This window comes from Pseudonaja textilis, chromosome 9, assembly GCF_049901715.1.
Source record: "Pseudonaja textilis isolate UNSWEBS1 chromosome 9, rPseTex1.2, whole genome shotgun sequence".
Classification (NCBI taxonomy): Eukaryota; Metazoa; Chordata; class Lepidosauria; order Squamata; family Elapidae; genus Pseudonaja; species Pseudonaja textilis.
The window spans coordinates 10656889-10674165 of record NC_141998.1 but is presented as its reverse complement, the minus strand read 5'-3'; the positions used below and the strand labels follow the sequence as shown (position 1 = coordinate 10674165).

At 37.8% G+C, this 17277-nt stretch overlaps 1 protein-coding gene across 1 annotated transcript; it reads right to left on the bottom strand.

The window, feature by feature from the left end:
- Nucleotides 1–503: 503 nt before the first annotated feature.
- Nucleotides 504–17145, bottom strand: GOT1L1 (glutamic-oxaloacetic transaminase 1 like 1). The gene is made up of 9 exons (XM_026717246.1): nucleotides 17034–17145; nucleotides 11625–11809; nucleotides 10802–10925; nucleotides 10039–10151; nucleotides 8693–8785; nucleotides 7350–7500; nucleotides 4677–4842; nucleotides 2725–2867; nucleotides 504–721 (listed from the first exon to the last, which is right to left on the bottom strand). The coding sequence occupies exons 1-9, from the start codon at nucleotides 17143–17145 to the stop codon at nucleotides 504–506; spliced, it is 1305 nt and encodes a 434-aa protein (XP_026573031.1).
- Between the last annotated feature and the right edge of the window lie 132 nt (nucleotides 17146–17277).

Below are 17277 nucleotides of genomic sequence, written 5' to 3'. Positions count from 1 at the left end.
TTCCAATGGAAACTTCCTTCAACCAGATTACTCAATTCCAAATTCTGCCCTTCTTTGTGTTGGAGGTTGTGTACATATTAGTATTTCTGGGAACAGGTATCTGTCCTAAGCAGTGATTAATTCAGTAGGTTTACTACCTATAACTGAAAGGAGATTGATTTACAGGATATAGTATAGAGTCAGACAAAGTCTAGCACTAACTATGTCCTACCAGAAGGAGAGTCAGAGAGCATTTACTCCAAATATATGAGCCTGAGAAGAAAGCAGTTTCCCAGACAAAGAGTAAACAGCAGTTATGTACTGGAAGAAGTAGATTTTGATGTCTTTTCAAAGGAGCACTCTACTCACAAAGATTCATGTCAGAGATCATTTTAATGATTACTGAGTACATAGACTCAACATCTAGAAACTGGAGATCATGATTATGATCAGTTTTGAGAAACAAACATACATTGATGAGATCAAGCATTTCTAAAATACAGTTTTACTAGAACACTCTTAATTTAAGGAGAATCTGATAAATCTGCAGAACTCTTCTCAGATTCTTGGTGAGCCGTTATGCAGAGATAGCTTGGATTTTGGCGGGTGGTGACCAAGATGGCTTCATGGATGCTTTGTGCTATGTAGCCCAAATTCTTGGAGTTAATGCTGCAAATGTTGATCTGCCCATTAGCAAGAAGATAGATATGTTTATGCTTCTCTAGGAACTCCACTTGGGAGGCTGGCAAGGAAAAAGAAATGCTTTTCACTTTGATGGATCTCCAGCTAAGAAGAAAATTTTAGCTTAAATAGGAACAATGTGTGCAGCTGGTTCACATGAAGGGCTGTGGATTTTATACTGGAAGACTGGCAATCATTTAGGAAAACTGTCTAAGGAGATTCTCAGTCATTCAGTCATGGTTGTCCCAAAGGTGTTTTTTTCAAAAGGCAACTATTTCTTACGGGGTTTTTTGAAGACATTTTGCTTCTCATCCAAGAAGCTTCTTCAGGTCTGACTGGATGGTGGGAAATGGAAGGATTTATATTACTTGTAGACAACTGGTCATTTGAATCTTTTAGAGCATCATTGAAGCCATTTGGAGTTTTATCTGTGCCCTCAGGGTTACCTGAGTAGTGCAAATGAGTGTGGAGCCTACTTAGAACTGCTGAAAGGATTGTGTGGTAGACTGAAGAAAGATGATGTTGTATCCCTCCCCCTCTCTTGAGAGAGGGCTATTCAATTTTGACATAGATGGCCTCTTTGACCCCTCTTTCAAACCAGTGTTCCTCTCTGTCCAAAATGCTGTCTTCAAAAGAGTGGCCTTTGTCTTTTAAATACAGATGGACTGCTGAATCTTATCCCTAGGATAATCCTCCAAGTGTCCTCAACAACTCTCTAAAAGAATGCAAATGACCAGCTATCTCCAAGGAATATAAATCCTTCCATTCCCCACCATGCAATCAGAGCTGAAAAAGCTTCTTGGGGGAGAAGTGAAACCATCTTCAAAGAAAAACAAGAAAGTCCAATTGCCTCTTGAAAAAAGCACCTTTGGAATATCTAGGAATCATCCCTTCCATTATTTAATGGAGGAGGAGAAGGCATTTTGATATCTGGGGGCACTTCTTCAGCCCACATCCTAAGCCCTCTCCAGACAGCTACCAAAATCAGCCAGTCATTCCCAACATTCGGGGGCATAAGAAAACTAATAAAAAATCTGCAGTGGGTATAACATACTTTATAGAAAGGCTTCCATTTTTATTCCAAAATAACAATTAAAGCAATAAAAGAAGAGAGCATCCAGACCACAGCCACATTCATAACTCAGTCTTTTGCATGATTCATATGCCCTCTGTGGCTTTTGCTTTCTGCATTCAATCCATTGCTGGCTATTCAAAGGTTGCCCATTCATGGATCAATATAGGCATGCCAGATTTGGGCTGCAAAACCATGAATGGCACAAGATGTTCAACCTATAGGTATGGAAACCTCCAAAGATTGTCTAATTTTTGTAGCCAAAATGTAATATGAATAAACTGAATGTATATATTTACTTAGTGGGTCTTTGGAGTATTTCTCTTGCTCCATCCCCCTCTGGATGCAATCAGCTATTGTAGAGCTAATTATCTGAGAGAGTAATTACACCATAACCACATGGAAATATGTGGAACCCTATTTGTTTCCAAAAGCGGGTTTTTTTAAATAATAAAATTTATAAAAAAATAAATAAGTATTAATTTTTGATGCAGAGCTTCAGTTTAGAAATATAAGTCAAAACTGATTTGATTGAATTTTCAGATCAGATCAATCTTGCTAATCAAACTGCATGATATCTCTTTTCAAATCAATGTGATAATTTGGAAAGGATGTTGCAAATGTACAATAGCTGATTTTTTCCCCCAATCAAATTGTTCAAAACAAAAATTCCAATTATCATCAGTCCTTGAATTCAAGGATTGAATCAATGATCAATACCGAATTCAAGGGTTTGGTTGGAACAACATTGATTAGCTCAACGTCCATGGAAGATATTTATAGTTTGGACTGAGAAATAGGGAATGGCCCAAATGTCTCCCAAGTGCAACACTTTTACCACTAACTACTATTGAGTTTAGTATGAAGGAGTTCCATAGTTTTGACATACTCTGATGCAGAAATGAAAAAAGAAGCCTTATAGCAGTTGAGGTCAGTCAGTGGTTAGGAAGATCTATCCTGAGTTTGTCAACAACTCTTTCTTGAATACTTACAATTCAATCCAATAAAGCTACGGACTCCTGACTGCCTTGTAAGATGCTCCCAGGAACCTGGTGTTCCCAGAATCCGCAACTTCTCTTTCAACTTTTCCCTAATCAACATAATCCTCTTTACTAGTGCCTGAAGACTTTGTTTCCTAAGGAGGTTAGAGTTCGGAAAAAAAACAAAACCCATGGTTTGCAAACTGATCATGTCTATTTAGAACTGAATTAAATCAAAAGTTTTATCTCTTATTGCAGCATTTAGTTAATGTAGTAAGGCTGGGAAGACTATGTTCTTGCCAAAAACAACAGTTCTAAAATGATACTGGTTGATCTGGTATATTAGTTTTCTCCAACATGATGCCATCCTAATGTGCTGAAGTACATCCTCCATATCCTTGGTAAATATTGGATAGTGACATAACTGCAAAACCAAATCTCAGTGGGTCACCAGGACCAGATATTTATTCTTGTTTCACACTCATGCTGGAGTCCATCTTCGAGGAACTTCTTTCTACTGGAATATGTGCTATTCGATGAGTCATATTTATGTGGTGCTTTCCTATTGGTTGATTGGTATTTTAATGGCTGTTATTTATTTTATTTTATTTATTTATTTGATTTGTCAATCACTTACAAGATAATAGGTATAAGTATAAACATGAGTTAGAATACAGGAAATACGTACGATTAAATGGGGACAATAGGACCAGGACGGTAGGCATGATTGTGCACTTATGCACGCCCCTTACAGACCTCTTAGGAATGGGGTGAGGTCAATAGTGGATAGTTTGAGGTTAAAGGAGTGGGGGTTTGAGGATGTAACAACAAAGTCTGTAGTGCATTCCATTCTGGTAGTGCACCACTCTGTTGCTGAAGTCATACTTTCTACAATCAAGTTTGGAGCGGTTTACATTGAGTTTGTATCTGTTCTGTGCTCTTGTATTGTTGCGGTTGAAGCTGAAGTAGTCATTGACTGGTAGGACATTGTAGCACATCATTTTGTGTATTACGCTTAAGTCCAACCATAGGCAGTGTAGTTCAAGATTGTCCAAGCCCAAAATTTCAAGCCTGGTGATATAGGGTATTCTGTTGCGAGCAGAGGAGTGTAGTACTCTTCTCATAAAATACTTCTGGACTCACTCAGTTGTATTAATGTCTGGCATACAGTGCGGATTCCAGACAGATGAGCTGTATTCAAGTATTGGTCTAGCAAAGGTTTTGTATGCCCTAGTTATTGATTGTTGATTGGCAGCACAAAGAAACAACAGCCAACTGCCAGCTATCATCATACCAATCAACCAACAGGAAAGCACCACATAAATATGACTCACAGAATAGCCCAAAGCACATATTCCAGTAGAAAGAAGTTTCTTGAAGATGGGCTCCAGCATGAGTCTGAAAGCTCGGAAGAGTAAACCTCTGGTCCTGGTGACCGAACCACTTCCAAATACATCAATAGCCAGAGAGCCATGCTGTACTAATAAGCACCATTCAAGGTAACTATGTTGTCTCCTCTACTTCAAAACAAAACAAAAAAACAAAAACTTCAAGCTTCATTCTACTCATCAGTTAGAAATTTCAGGATAGAAATCCTGAAAATTATGAGAATTGAATTAAAAACCACTCAGCTGGGAAAACTAAATTGTCTGGAACCAGAAGACAATCCTAATGACTTATTCTAACACTTCTGTACTAGTTCACCAGGTGTTTTCCAGAATCCTTGCTCTTCTTTTATTTAAATGAGGACACTAAAGATGACAGAACCTCCATCTGAAGAATGACTTTATTGGCTTTTTTATTTGTCTTCCCTCATACCAAGCTAATGGTGTATAACTTAAAGTATATTTTTGGATACTTTACTATAATAGATGGATCATAACAGTCCCAAGATGGTAATACAGAGAGATGATCTCATGGCTAATATAAATTCAGACTATTTGGTTACTTGCCTTCCTTCTTACCATTCATAGAAATGAGCAGGGCTGTTCAGTACCATTGTAATCACTCGTGCCCCTAAGCTGGTGGGGCCCAACCATGTCACAGTTATTAGCCGAGCTATCTGTGAGTGGATTCGGATCAGAGTTTGATTGTCTGTTGTCACCACAATGAGGTTCCCCACTCGTTCATCTGCATGATATAGTCAAGGAGACACAACACTGCAGTACTTAGTGTATTGTAGTTGAGTCAGTATTTCTTTGCTGTTTCTAAATATTCCTTCCTCCCCCCCAAACCTCTTAATATTAGGTTTCTTGTCATTCCATCAAATACAGAAACTTATTCTGATTCACTCTCTGTAGACTTCACCAATTACTTAAAAGAAGAGAACTTTATTTTAGGGATGAGGTCTTGGAGAGGAGTCTACTTTTCCTATTGTCCCAATCAGAAACAGAATCCAAATCAGAAGGAAATATGAGTGGACTGTTTTCTCTTCTTTCTTCCGCACCTCACAAATGCCAGGAGAAGCAGAATTGGATTACTCTTGCCAGAGATGTGAACTGATGTTCAAGGAAGATTTTTGAATTGGTCTAGGATCTGTCTAATTTCAAGCCTGAAAGTGGTCTAGCCTATCTGGCATTCAATCCATCAGACATTGGCAGGACAAATCAATATCTAGAAAGGTGATTGTGATTTCATGAGACCTACTGGTACTAGAGATGACAGGTGAACTTCTAGTTGTAAGGCCGTCTCCAGAGGTTGTGGGCTTTCAAAAAGAGACTGGACAACCATTTGAATGAAATGGTATAGGGTCTTCCTGCTCAAGCAGGGAGTTGGACTAGAAGACCTCTAAGGTCCCTTCCAACTCTATTATTCTATGCTCTATGTTCCTCCTTTCCTGCAATGCTTTTTGATAGGCATGCATTTTTATCCTTAACACAATAGAAGTAGAACCCGTTTAAGAGACAGGAGCAAGAATATGTGCTCCAAATCAGGGATTTCCTGATCTCTAGGAAATGATGTGACAACAAAAACAGCTTCGAATTATCTAATTGCTGCCTGGCTTTGCTGGGGCTATCTCTCTTTATATCTAAGTCTTTGTTGGATTCTTTTGCTGTACAGCTCCCTTCCTAATTCAGCCTCTTTGCTTAGGACTCATTCTTTTTATGATGGACAACTCCTCTGTTTTCCTGTCACATTGAGAAATTGAGCCAAATAGCTTGAAAGATAAAATTGTTTAATGGGAATAATGAAGGCTTTATTATTGTTCAGCCCTTTTCATTTGCTATGCTGCCCACTGAGGGGAAAATTGATATAGTGATGTGAGGATTGGGCAATGTCCAAAAAGACATCAGTTCAAATGGAAACAATGCTTTGGATATGCTCAAGTCACACTATACCCAGACTGATGTGAGAAGTACTAAGAGTGATGCGCAGGTCCTATTTTAAAAAATGAATAATTTCTTGTCTAAGAACTGGCCCATCGACACGAGTTTGTGACATACCCACAAGCTTTCCAAATCTATTAAGTAACAAAGCAATTTTGCAGAGCCCAATTTATGACACATTAGAATGGCATCCATAGCTCACAGTCTTTGTCTTGTTTATATCTTTGGATAAAACTTTCTAAACCATAAATAATCTAGACACTGAGCCATGATCAATGTAGTAAAGGGAAGTCTGGGATTATTGTCAAAAAAGGAATAGATAAACTCTAAGGTTAACATTTCAGTCCTGAAAATTCAAGAACATAATTTCTTTTTTCTTGTATTCAGAGACCTCTAGTGTTTGGACATACATACAGTTTGGTATCTTTTCAGAGACCATGTATTTTAAGAACTAGAATGCATCTACACTTAGATTAATTATGTATTGGTGTTCAATTATTTCCATTGCTATTTTGACAGAAAAGATCATATCTTGTCAGCAGACCTCTGGTTTCAATCTTCATGCCCTCAAATTCAATCTTTATATTTCTTTAAATGAAGAGAGCAGATGATAAAAACTTAAATTCTGGACTCTTCTTGAAATTTTGGAGACCTATTTTAGTTAGGTAGTAATTTTGAGGTCTATCAGTATCTGTGAAAGTGAACCTTTGAGATTGTACAAGTATTGATTACAGTGGATGATAATGACAAATATATTTAATCATGCAGAAAATGGTGTAGACAATCGACAGCAAATACAGAAATGGGTTTGCAGGTAATTTTGATGAAAATTAGGAAATGCAATCCAAATGTTTGCCTGGTAAACATGTTAGCCACTGAGAAAACAATCTTCTTATCCCGGTTGCAAATACCAATGCACCAAGGTACATAATGATGGATTTGCAGATGGTTACTACTTCAAACAAGAGTACACAAATTATGACTGGCTGTTTTATGGGTATATACCATTTCTAGAACCAAAATTAGGAGTCTTCTAATGAAAAGAAACAGTAGTCATGTAGTCAAGAAAAGATAGTTGGTGCATGTGCTATAGCAATAGCATTTAGGCTTATATACCACCTCAAAGTTCTTTATCACATTCTCTGTGTGGTTTACAATGTAGAAGCATTATTTACATATTGCCCCAAAGCCAACTGCAAAACCAGGTTTTAAGGTACATGTACCCAATTTGTGCAGGGATTCATAAATGAAGTTTACTTGGTCCCAGTTCCCAGACGTGTGACAAAGATGGTTGAGAATGCAAAGACTTACCATATAAGCCAAAGGTTTTAGAAAAAGACTGAGCACAGAACAGCTCAAAGCCTTTGTTTACAAAGAGACGTACTGCCCAGGCATCTCTGTCCAGGTCTCCCGAAGCCAATCCTTGAGCTGCGACATCAAAAAAGGGAAAAAGATGTCTTCTCTGGGAAAACAATGGAAAAGAAGAAGGGAAAGACAGCAGATGTCATCCTATATAGTTCATTTGTTATGGAGAATAAATGTAATAATACAATTTGGCCTCAATGCTGCCTTATGTTGGCTTAGAAATTCCTCTTCACTGAGACTGTGGAACTTCTGCAAGCAAGACAGCAGATATTATAGCCTTGGGTTTATATCAAGTACAGAAATGATGTGGGCTGACAAAGGAAAAAAGGTACATCTAACATTCACTTTGATAGTCTCCAGTTATGTACTGTATATCAAGTCTTGCAGGCTAATAATTTTGTATGTGCATTGTCTAAAAACAATGCATGAATAATGTCCGAGATTTGACACAGAGGCAACTTAACTGTTCTCTCTGACTCCATTCAAAGGAAAATAAACCCAGTCACTTTGTTCTATGATATCTCAATCATCGGAAATGAGAGAAATATGTTTTGCATACAGGTAGTCTTCAACTTATGAGCCATTGCTTAGAGATCATTCGAAATTATGATGAACTGCCCAAAAATTAATGACCCAATTCTGAAGTTCTGATTGCTACCCACCCAGGTGGACTGCATTTTGGGCACTCAGTAATTAGCCTGTATTTATGGCCATTTACAGCACCCTGTGGTCATGTAATCATGATTTATAATATTTGTGCTGAAAACTAATCTTTCCTTCTGGCTTTTGGCAAATTATTGCCCCATAGCAAACTATGGGTTAACTTAATGCATATGATGATTACTTAATGGCCACAGAGTTCTCTTTATGACTTCTGTGTTCATTATTTTACATGACTTATGATCCTAATGGGCAGGCTCCATTGTGGTCATAAGTGGATGACTGTAGTATCTATTGTTTTGATTCAGGTTCAGTGTATTCATATTTTCTATAGAAATCATTCAATTATAATTTGAATGCCAGCCATGGAAAATAATCATCACTGTTGCCATGCCACAAACCTTTTAGTTTCAGAATGTGTAAGATGAATTAAATTGAAAGTGTTCTTAAACTTCACAGGTCTTGCAGTTCAGCCTAAGCTAACTCACTGTGGGTCAAGAACAGGATTCTAATGCCACACAGGCATGGTGTCAACAGACAGATGCATCACTTTTGCAAGATATCATATAGAGGGTCTCTCTACATATTGTGACCTGTCTGGTCACACTTCTCCTGATGTCCTCACTTGCCTTCATCATTGATGCAACTCTTCTCCATTCAGAGGGCTTCAAGCCAATTTCTTCAGGAGCATGCAGAAATATAATGGAGCCTTCTGGGGCATTCTGCAAGAATATTCAATGCAAAAGCTATCACTTTTGGTGGGCAAGGACTTTGGGAGTAGAGCTGAAGGCTTAAAAGACACAAGTGGAGGCAAAAAGAGAGAGATCTACCAATGGTTTGTTTAGCATAATTACTAGCAGTTTTGGAAACAGTACAGTTGATTCTAAGATGCTAGAAACAGTATACACAAGTATTTGCCTCCATGATGCATAAGAGCATGGGGCAAAATTATAGATCCATGATAGGGGACATATTCATTTTTTCTCCTGAAAAGTCTCCTAAGTTCATATTCATGCATATCCTGTTAAAGTGTTGGAAGATAGTATGTAATGGAGAATTTGTTAATCTTTTTTAGCTCTTATTAGCTGAAGTGGCAAAATTGACATAATAATTTAATGTGATATAGGTCAAATTCCCACATTCTTAGAACCACAACTATGCTCTGAAAGTCATTGTTTTCTCTTTTTTTGTAGAGGATTAATAATCAATTAATCAGTAGCATGCATTATTTTTTCATAGAGGAAGTAACATCTAAACATCTAAACATCTAAAACATCTGTGGCTGAAGTGAGAGGGATCTGATAGATAGCCATTCTGTTTCAGAGGTTTACAAGGATCTGCAACTGATTGTCCTACATTTGTAGGAAAAGAGCAGTCAGAGACTAGGGGCTGAATTAAGCAGGCCATCAGCCTAGAGCAGTGATGGCAAATTTTTTCTACACCAAGTGCCCAAACTGGAACATGCGTGCCAGAGCACGGGAAACTGGACCAGCTGGCAGTGCGCATGCTTGCACCAAAGCACCAGAAACTCAAAGATCAGCTGGCCAGTGCACGCATGCACACTTGCCAGCTGATCTTTGAGTTTCCAGTGCTCTGGCACCTGCAAAGGCCAGCTGGCAAGCATGCATGCATGTGCTGGAAACCAGAAAAGCAGCTGGAAACAGCGCATGTGCCCATAGAGAGGGCTCTTTGTGCCACTTCTGGCACATGTGCTATAGGTTCGCCATCACAGGCCTAGAGTCATTATGTTCCCACAAATAGTCTAAATCCAACCTGTCTTCAGTTGACTCCATCTACTGCCAATTTAGTGCTAAATGACTAGATTCTTGTGAGCAATATATCTTCTTAACTGCAACTTAAGGTATGATTCTTTTTATATGACACATTTTCTTTTAGCCCAATGCTCTACCCACTACACCAGAGGGCTATAGGAATGTTGCTGTAAGCAAGGATAGAAATTGTTGCTTTCTGGTACCTGCAGTTCTGCCACAAACATGTCTATGTCAACTGACAGCTTGATGGGATCCCAGTAACGGTAAGAACAAATATCTGCAAAGCCAGCAACTTGGAATATGCAACCAAGAGTGCCTGAAAAAAATAGGGACACCTTTTAGACCATTTTGTGTCACATTATTTTTAATTTGGACAGAACAATGCATTCATAATAAATTATGAGATGTGACTCATAACTCAGTGATTGAGTGTATGATTTATCTTCAGAAGGTCTAAAATCCAATATTTAATTAAAAGTTATCAGGTAGCTCAATTTAAGTCTATTGAGATCTACTTCATAGGAAACATGAAAACATTTCGCTATAACATTTCGTTATTGTTGTTGTTCATGAAATTGGAAATGGCTTGGTTTGGTTTCCCAGGCTGGGGACAGGTGACAGGTGTGTTCTCGATCTCCCAATGTTCTAACACATTAAACCAGTGCATGCATAATTTAATTGCTACATTCACTACAGGAAGATTTTATTGTTACTTTGAGCCCTCCTGATAAACCCAAGTCTCATTCATATGTAGATCTACACAGATACATCATTAATCAGATGCTTAAAGTTGTTTCTGCTATATTCTGAGCCCTAGATGGGACATGAAGGTAACCACATAACCTCTCAACCTCTTGATTTGTTCTTGTCCTGCCTGATTTTCCTTCCCAGAAATATTTCTAATGGCTTTAAGATTTAATTGTAGGACTAGGCCAAAACATAAGGACAAAACAATATATTAGCTACCCAGTTGTGGCTCGGCAATATAGATAATTGCTGGAGTTGAATGGTTGGTTCGGTACCAACGGTGCAAAAATTCAGCTCCGATCCACACAGCACCTGTCCCACCTATTGTGTGAACACCACCTGCCTGTTTAGAAAAAAGCAAGAAATGTTTTTATTAACTGATCATGTAGAATTGTTAGCTCAACATTTCAAAAGATTAATTTTCATAGCCAGTGTTTCTCAACTTCAACAATTTTAAAATGTATGGATTTTATGTCCTGAAATTCCCCAGAAAGCATATTATGCAAACTCAACTAATTATGGTTTCTTTAATAAGTCATGGTTAAATAAATCACTGCTTAGAACCAAAATGCAGGCAGAAAGTATGAAAGGCAAAAGATGAATTTAGCTACCCTATTTCAATAGGCAACCTAAAAATTGATTCTGGACCGACAGGCATTGGATTAGTGTTGATGACTGCTTGTCAGCTTATAGGTCCTCTGCAAGATTGAAACATCTCTTCTTCCTTTCATTGGAGGAAGGGTCCTCACGTTTGGGCCAAATCATAGTTTTCTTTGACAAGACCAACAGTGCAGGACAGAGAGCTGTTTAATTTTTTCATGATTATTCCCAAGCTGCTATTGGCCTTAAAGATTTATTCCTCCCATGCCATGGCAACAAAATAAGCTGTCATAATTGAAAAGAAAAAGATGCTACAGCACCATTTCCAACAGAGACTCCATACAAGCTTTTGAATGTAACTAATAAGGAAAAATAACTATTTGTTCCTTTCATATCTACGTCTCTTAGGCATATGGTCATACTTGTATAAATATCCCCATACCCTGTTGTCTAAGAAAGCCTGATTGTTCTTGCCAATCACCAGTTCCATGGCTGTTTTGGTGAACTCCACGATGCCCAGTTCTCCGATGTATTCATGATCCAAGGTGGGATCTTGAGGGATTTGCAACAGAATCTTTTGCACAACTGGTGGGATCCAGATCTCATCAGCATTATCAGTGTGGCATCCTGGAAAAAGCAACAGAGCTGGCCTAAGTCGTAACTACCCAAAGCTTCAGGAATGAAAACAGTGGCAGCCAAAGTGCTGTTATTTTCATTCTAAGAATCACTGCCTGAGCCTTTCGAATTCCATAGAACAGTGGTGTTAAGCTCAATTTCTTCCTTTTTTTGCATAAAGTTTTTTTTATTTTATAACACATAAAAATTCCATTATTGGTGAAACAGTGTTTTGCCTGAGTTAAATAGTTTTAGGAAATAACCATCAGTGTTTACAATGATATTCATTACACTGATAATCATTCTATCATAATGATCATAATAATGATGTTGATGTTTGCTTGTCCATTTTAACAAGCCTCCCTTTTTTCATTCTTCCTTTTCTTATAGTTCCATGTTTCTAACTTCTGCTTTTATCAGCTAACTATTGATAAAATAAGTCCCGTCAAAATGTATTCAGTTTCTTCCTTTTCCTTAATTGTAAGTATTAATCTATCCATTTCTGCATATTCTGATATTTTAAATCACATTTTCATCTGTAGGGATCTCTTCACTTTTCCATTATTGTGCAAATACAATTCTGGCTGCAGTCAATACATGTAAAATCAAATATGTATTCCCTTTGTTATACTTGTTTGGTAACATGCCCAACAAAAACATTTCTGGTTTTAAATCAAGATGTTGCTTTATCAATTTTTCCAATCATGTATGTATTTTTGTCCAATATGTTTTTGCTTTTGGGCATGTCTACCACATGTGATATGAACCAGGTATCTGATGGCATTTCCAAAATTTAGCAGACATATCGTTAAACATGTTTGCCAACCTTGAGGGTAGAAAATGCCATCTATAAAACATTTTATAAATATTTTCTTTATATGCAGTTGATATCGTTAATTTATAATTTCTATCCCACAGTTTCTGCCACTTATCTAATTCTATTGTATAACCAAACATTTTAGCAAATATTATCATTGTCTCCTTGACTTGCTCACCTTCCATCTTGATACTTAATAGCTATATATTTTCTTTATTAGCTTTTCATCTGTCCCTGTTAGTATTTGATATAATTCTATTAATTCTTTATAAAAACCATACATTTTAGCATCCTTCTCATATCAAGATTGTATCTGCACTTGTGGCCATGATGCTATGTCAATCCCTGGGCTACTCAGTTCTTGCTTAGTTTTATGTTTGCCCTTTTCATTCAAAATATCTTCATATCTGGTAATATTTTCCATATTAATTACATTTGGGTGAATCAGTGCCTCCATTGTGGAGAGCCAGACAAAGTAGTGTTGTTCTTTATTTTTTCCCATACTGATAATAATGTACAGTACTTCTAATGTAATGCCTTTGGAAATAACTATATAACTTATTTTTTGCACCCCATAAAAAGGCATGCCAGCCCAATTGGAGTAATAGATGTCCTTCCAAAGTCAATAGTCTTTTGTGTCTCAGATCAATCTATTCTTTCACCCATGTAAGTACCGAGGCCTGGTAATACAACTCCCAATCTGGTAGCCAAAAGCCCGCTCTGTTTTTAGCATCTTGCAACATTTTCAAACTTTTTTTTTGCTTTTTAACTCTTGCCAAATAAATCTTAATATTGTTATATTTAATTTTTCAAAATATTTTGCCAGCTTTATTGATATTGTTTGAAATAGATATAATAGTCTCGGTAAAATATTCCTTTTTATAGTAGCTATTATTCCTGTCAAAGACAATATCAAGTCTGCTTTAATTTGTTGAGTCAGTTTATAGTAATTCAGTTTATAGTAATTATCTTCTTTAATGGTTGCACATCTTGCTATTAGTTGGATTCCTACCATAGGTATTTAATTTTCTTGACTATCTAAATATCTATCCTTTTCATTAATTCTTTTTTCTGTGTATCTGTAAATTTTAACTAAAATTTTATTTTTTTTATTTTCAATCATACAACTTGCCATATTCTATTTTTTTTATTAATTTGGGTCCAGTTTCTTGTGGATCTTCCAGAATGAAAACCAAATAATCTACGAACTCCTGTAGCTTATATTTTTCCTTGTTTATTTCCATATCTTTAATTTCTTTGTCTTGTTTAATATTTTTATTTAACAATTCCAGTGTCAATATGAATAGTAGAGGGGATAGTGGACATCCTTGTCTTGTGCCTTTTTTTATATATTAAAGTTCTCTGTTTTATCTCAATTTACCATGACCTGTACTGTTTGTTTATGATATATTGTCTTAACCATATTGATGAATCTCTCACCAAAGTTCATAAATTTTAGTTGTAACAACATAAATTACCAATTTACATTATGAAATGCTTTCTGCGCATCTAAGAAAATTAACGTCATTTGTTTTCCATGATGTGCTTCATAGTACTCCAGTGTGTTTAAGATCATTCTCATATTATTTTTAATCTGTCTCTTAAGTAAAAAAATCCATTCTGGTCTGAATGTATAAATTCATTCAAAAATCTTTTTAGTCTCTCCGATATTATGGAAGCAAATATTTTATAATCAGCATTCAATAAAGATATAATCTATAGTCTATAGTTTTTTATCTGCATTAAATCTGAATCTTCTTTTGGAATTTGTGTAATATTTGCTTCCATCCATGAATTTTATACCTTTGCTTCTAACAATACTTTGTTATACATACTTCCAACATTGGTGGGCCTAAAGTATCTTGTAAAAATTTATAAAGTTCTGCTAGTAGCCCATCAGGTCTTGGTGTTTTATTATTCTTTTGGTTCTTTATTGCTACTGTTAATTCCATCATCGATATTCATTTATTTAACATGATTTTCACTGTTTCAGGTACTTTAGGTAATTCAGCTTTTTCCAGATATTGTTTTATTCTCTCTTCTAGAATTTTCTCCTGGTTGTCTCTCCTTTCTTCTGGTCGTACAGGAGTGTCAAGCTCAATTTCATTGAGGCTGCATCAGCATTATGGTTGCCCTCAAAGGGCCAGTAGCCAAATGGCCGTGACTAGGTTGCACCTGCTAACTCGACATCAGGACAATTTGGTGCTTCCCTGAGGGGGTGCCTGGGTGTGTTTACCTCATGCTCAAGGCTGCTGCTGCTGTGCTCTCTCCCCTTGGCCAGGCTGCTCATGGAGGGTGCAGGAGGTCAAGGTGCATAGGTCAGAAGGAGATCTACTCCCTCTCCGTGTGAGGAGACTCAGCTTTGCAACCAAAGTATCCTCAGTGATAGGATGGGAGATTGCCAGGAAGAGGGGGAAAGGGGATGGTAAAAGGGCAGCGGGGCTGCTGGTGGACAAGTGCTAAGGCAGGATTTCCCTCAGACCCTCCCTCCCTCTCATTCCTAATCCTTCTTCCCTCCCTCTTTCCCTGCCTCCCTCTCTGTCATTCCAATCTCCCTCCCTTCCCTTCCTTCCTTCCTTCCTTCCTTCCTTCCTTCCTTCCTTCCTTCCTTCCTTCCTTCCTTCCTTCCTTCTTCCTCTCCTCCCTCCTTTCTTCCCTGCCTCCCTCCTTCTCATTCCCATCTCCTTCCTTCCTTCCTTCCTTCCTTCCTTCCTTCCTTCCTTCCTTCCTTCCTTCCTTCCTTCCTTCCTTCCTTCCTTCCTTCCTTCCTTCTTCCCTGTCTTTCTCCCTTCCTCCCTCCATGCCCAGGATAGGATGAAGGGAGGAGAGAGTTTGGCCGTGCCACCGGTCCTTTCACCAGGGGCAATCCTAGTGAAAGGGAAGAGCTTGTGGGCTGCTCCAGCAAAAATAATTACATTGTGGTCATGCAGTCGCAGGATGCTGCAAAAGGCTGTAAGTTCAGACTAGTTGCCAAGCATCTACAATGCAACCATGTGACCATATGGGGGAGATGGCAGTTGGAACTTTGAATCTGAATCATAAAGACTGCTGTAACATTGAACGGACACTAAGTGAAGACAATCTGTAGCTACACAGCATAGGATAAAGATTCTTTCCTGGTTAATTAGACCCCGAATTTTAACACTAGTTCCCTTTTCATGGAGACATGCTTTATTTTAATGTAGATATTGACCATAATATTCAAAATAAAGAAATACTAATCTCATGTGATCACAAAATGGGCCTTTGCCATTGAATGACCTTCCTACAGACATCTGTCTCATATCTAGGTTATAGTCTTTACCAGCTGAAACTCTCATTTTGCTATTTCTGTTAGTGCTTCATATTTTCCATTGTACTCTGCTGCTTTCTGTGTTGGTTTTATATTATTTTCTTCATTGCATTTAATGTTGTATGCAGCAAAGGTGATATTCAGCAGGTTCTGACCAGTTCTGGAGAACTGGTAGCGGAATTTTTGAGTAGTTCAGAGAACCGGCCAATCCCACTTCTGACTGGAGATTTTAAAATATCCTTCCCCTGCCACGCCCACCAAGCCACACCCACAGAACCGGTAGTAAAAAAATATGAATCCCACCACTGGACTACAGCACAACATTGTCACCATATCTTCATACCTATTTTATCCTAAAAACTAAACATTCATCAGATACTCATTGTGATTCTGAAAGACTGCCGTTCTCACATGATTTCCCAGGGAAACACTCCAATTTGTAGGGGACTGTACTGTTTAGAGATAAAAATCTGAAATAGGACATAAAATAACAGGGTTGGAAAACTTGAAGGTCTTCTGGTCCAACCCTGGGCTTGAGCAGGACAAAGGGGTCATCCAATCTCTTGAAAACCTCCAGTAACAGAGCAACCACAACTTCTTTAGGCAAGCTACTCCTGATTAATTGTTCTCACAGTCAGGAAATTTCTCCTTAATTCTAGGTTGGATCTCTTAAAGATCTTCTAATAATTTCCCACCCATTACGTCCTGCTCTCAGGTGCTTTGAAGAAATGTCTACCATGTGGTTTCTCGAAACTCAATCCTATCACCAAAGTTTGTTGTGGATTATAAATCCTAGTGTGTGTGAGTCAATATTGAGCCTTGGCAATTACCTCGACTTTTGAAAGTAGTTTGCCCTTGCCTTCTTCTTCCTAGGACTGAGAGAAAGGGACCGTTCCAAAGCCACTCAGGTGGCTTTGTGCCCAAGGCAGAATTATGATCTTCTGTTCTCCCAATCACCAGAGAATCAAAATAAGGCTGCTTCAGTTTTGGACAATATACTAAACCACAAACCTTAGTTACTGTGGTATCTAATAGGGCAGCATATACATGTCTGTCAATAGAGATTTCTTTCAAATTGGAATGCAATACGAACAGGGTTATTCATATCTGAGCAAGAACTGGTTTACCTGCATGTCCAAGGCACACTTTTTGGGGTGAGGGATCTTCCCTGAAGACATCTAAGGGAAAATCTACTGCCGTGGCCAAAGGAACATCCAAGAAGACAGAAAGAGTTGTCATCGCACAGTTTAGCTAAGACTAAGATGGTTTTTCAGACAGACTATTGTTCTGTTGAAAAACTGGTCTACCAATTTCTAGTACAGCTTGCAGAGTTCCCAAGGTAACTGTTTCCTGGGAAACCAAATATATTCG

Bases quoted from the DNA above. Each gene is read 5' to 3' on its own strand.
- GOT1L1 (XM_026717246.1), bottom strand. From the start codon at position 17,145: ATGACAACTCTTTCTGTCTTCTTGGATGTTCCTTTGGCCACGGCAGTA. The intron at 4,843-7,349 runs GTAAGTCTTTGC...TATATCATGCAG, and splicing joins TAAAACCTTTGGCTTATATG to ATGAACGAGTGGGGAACCTC. The intron at 722-2,724 runs GTAAGTATTCAA...TTTCCTTGCCAG, and splicing joins TAGCTTTATTGGATTGAATT to CCTCCCAAGTGGAGTTCCTA.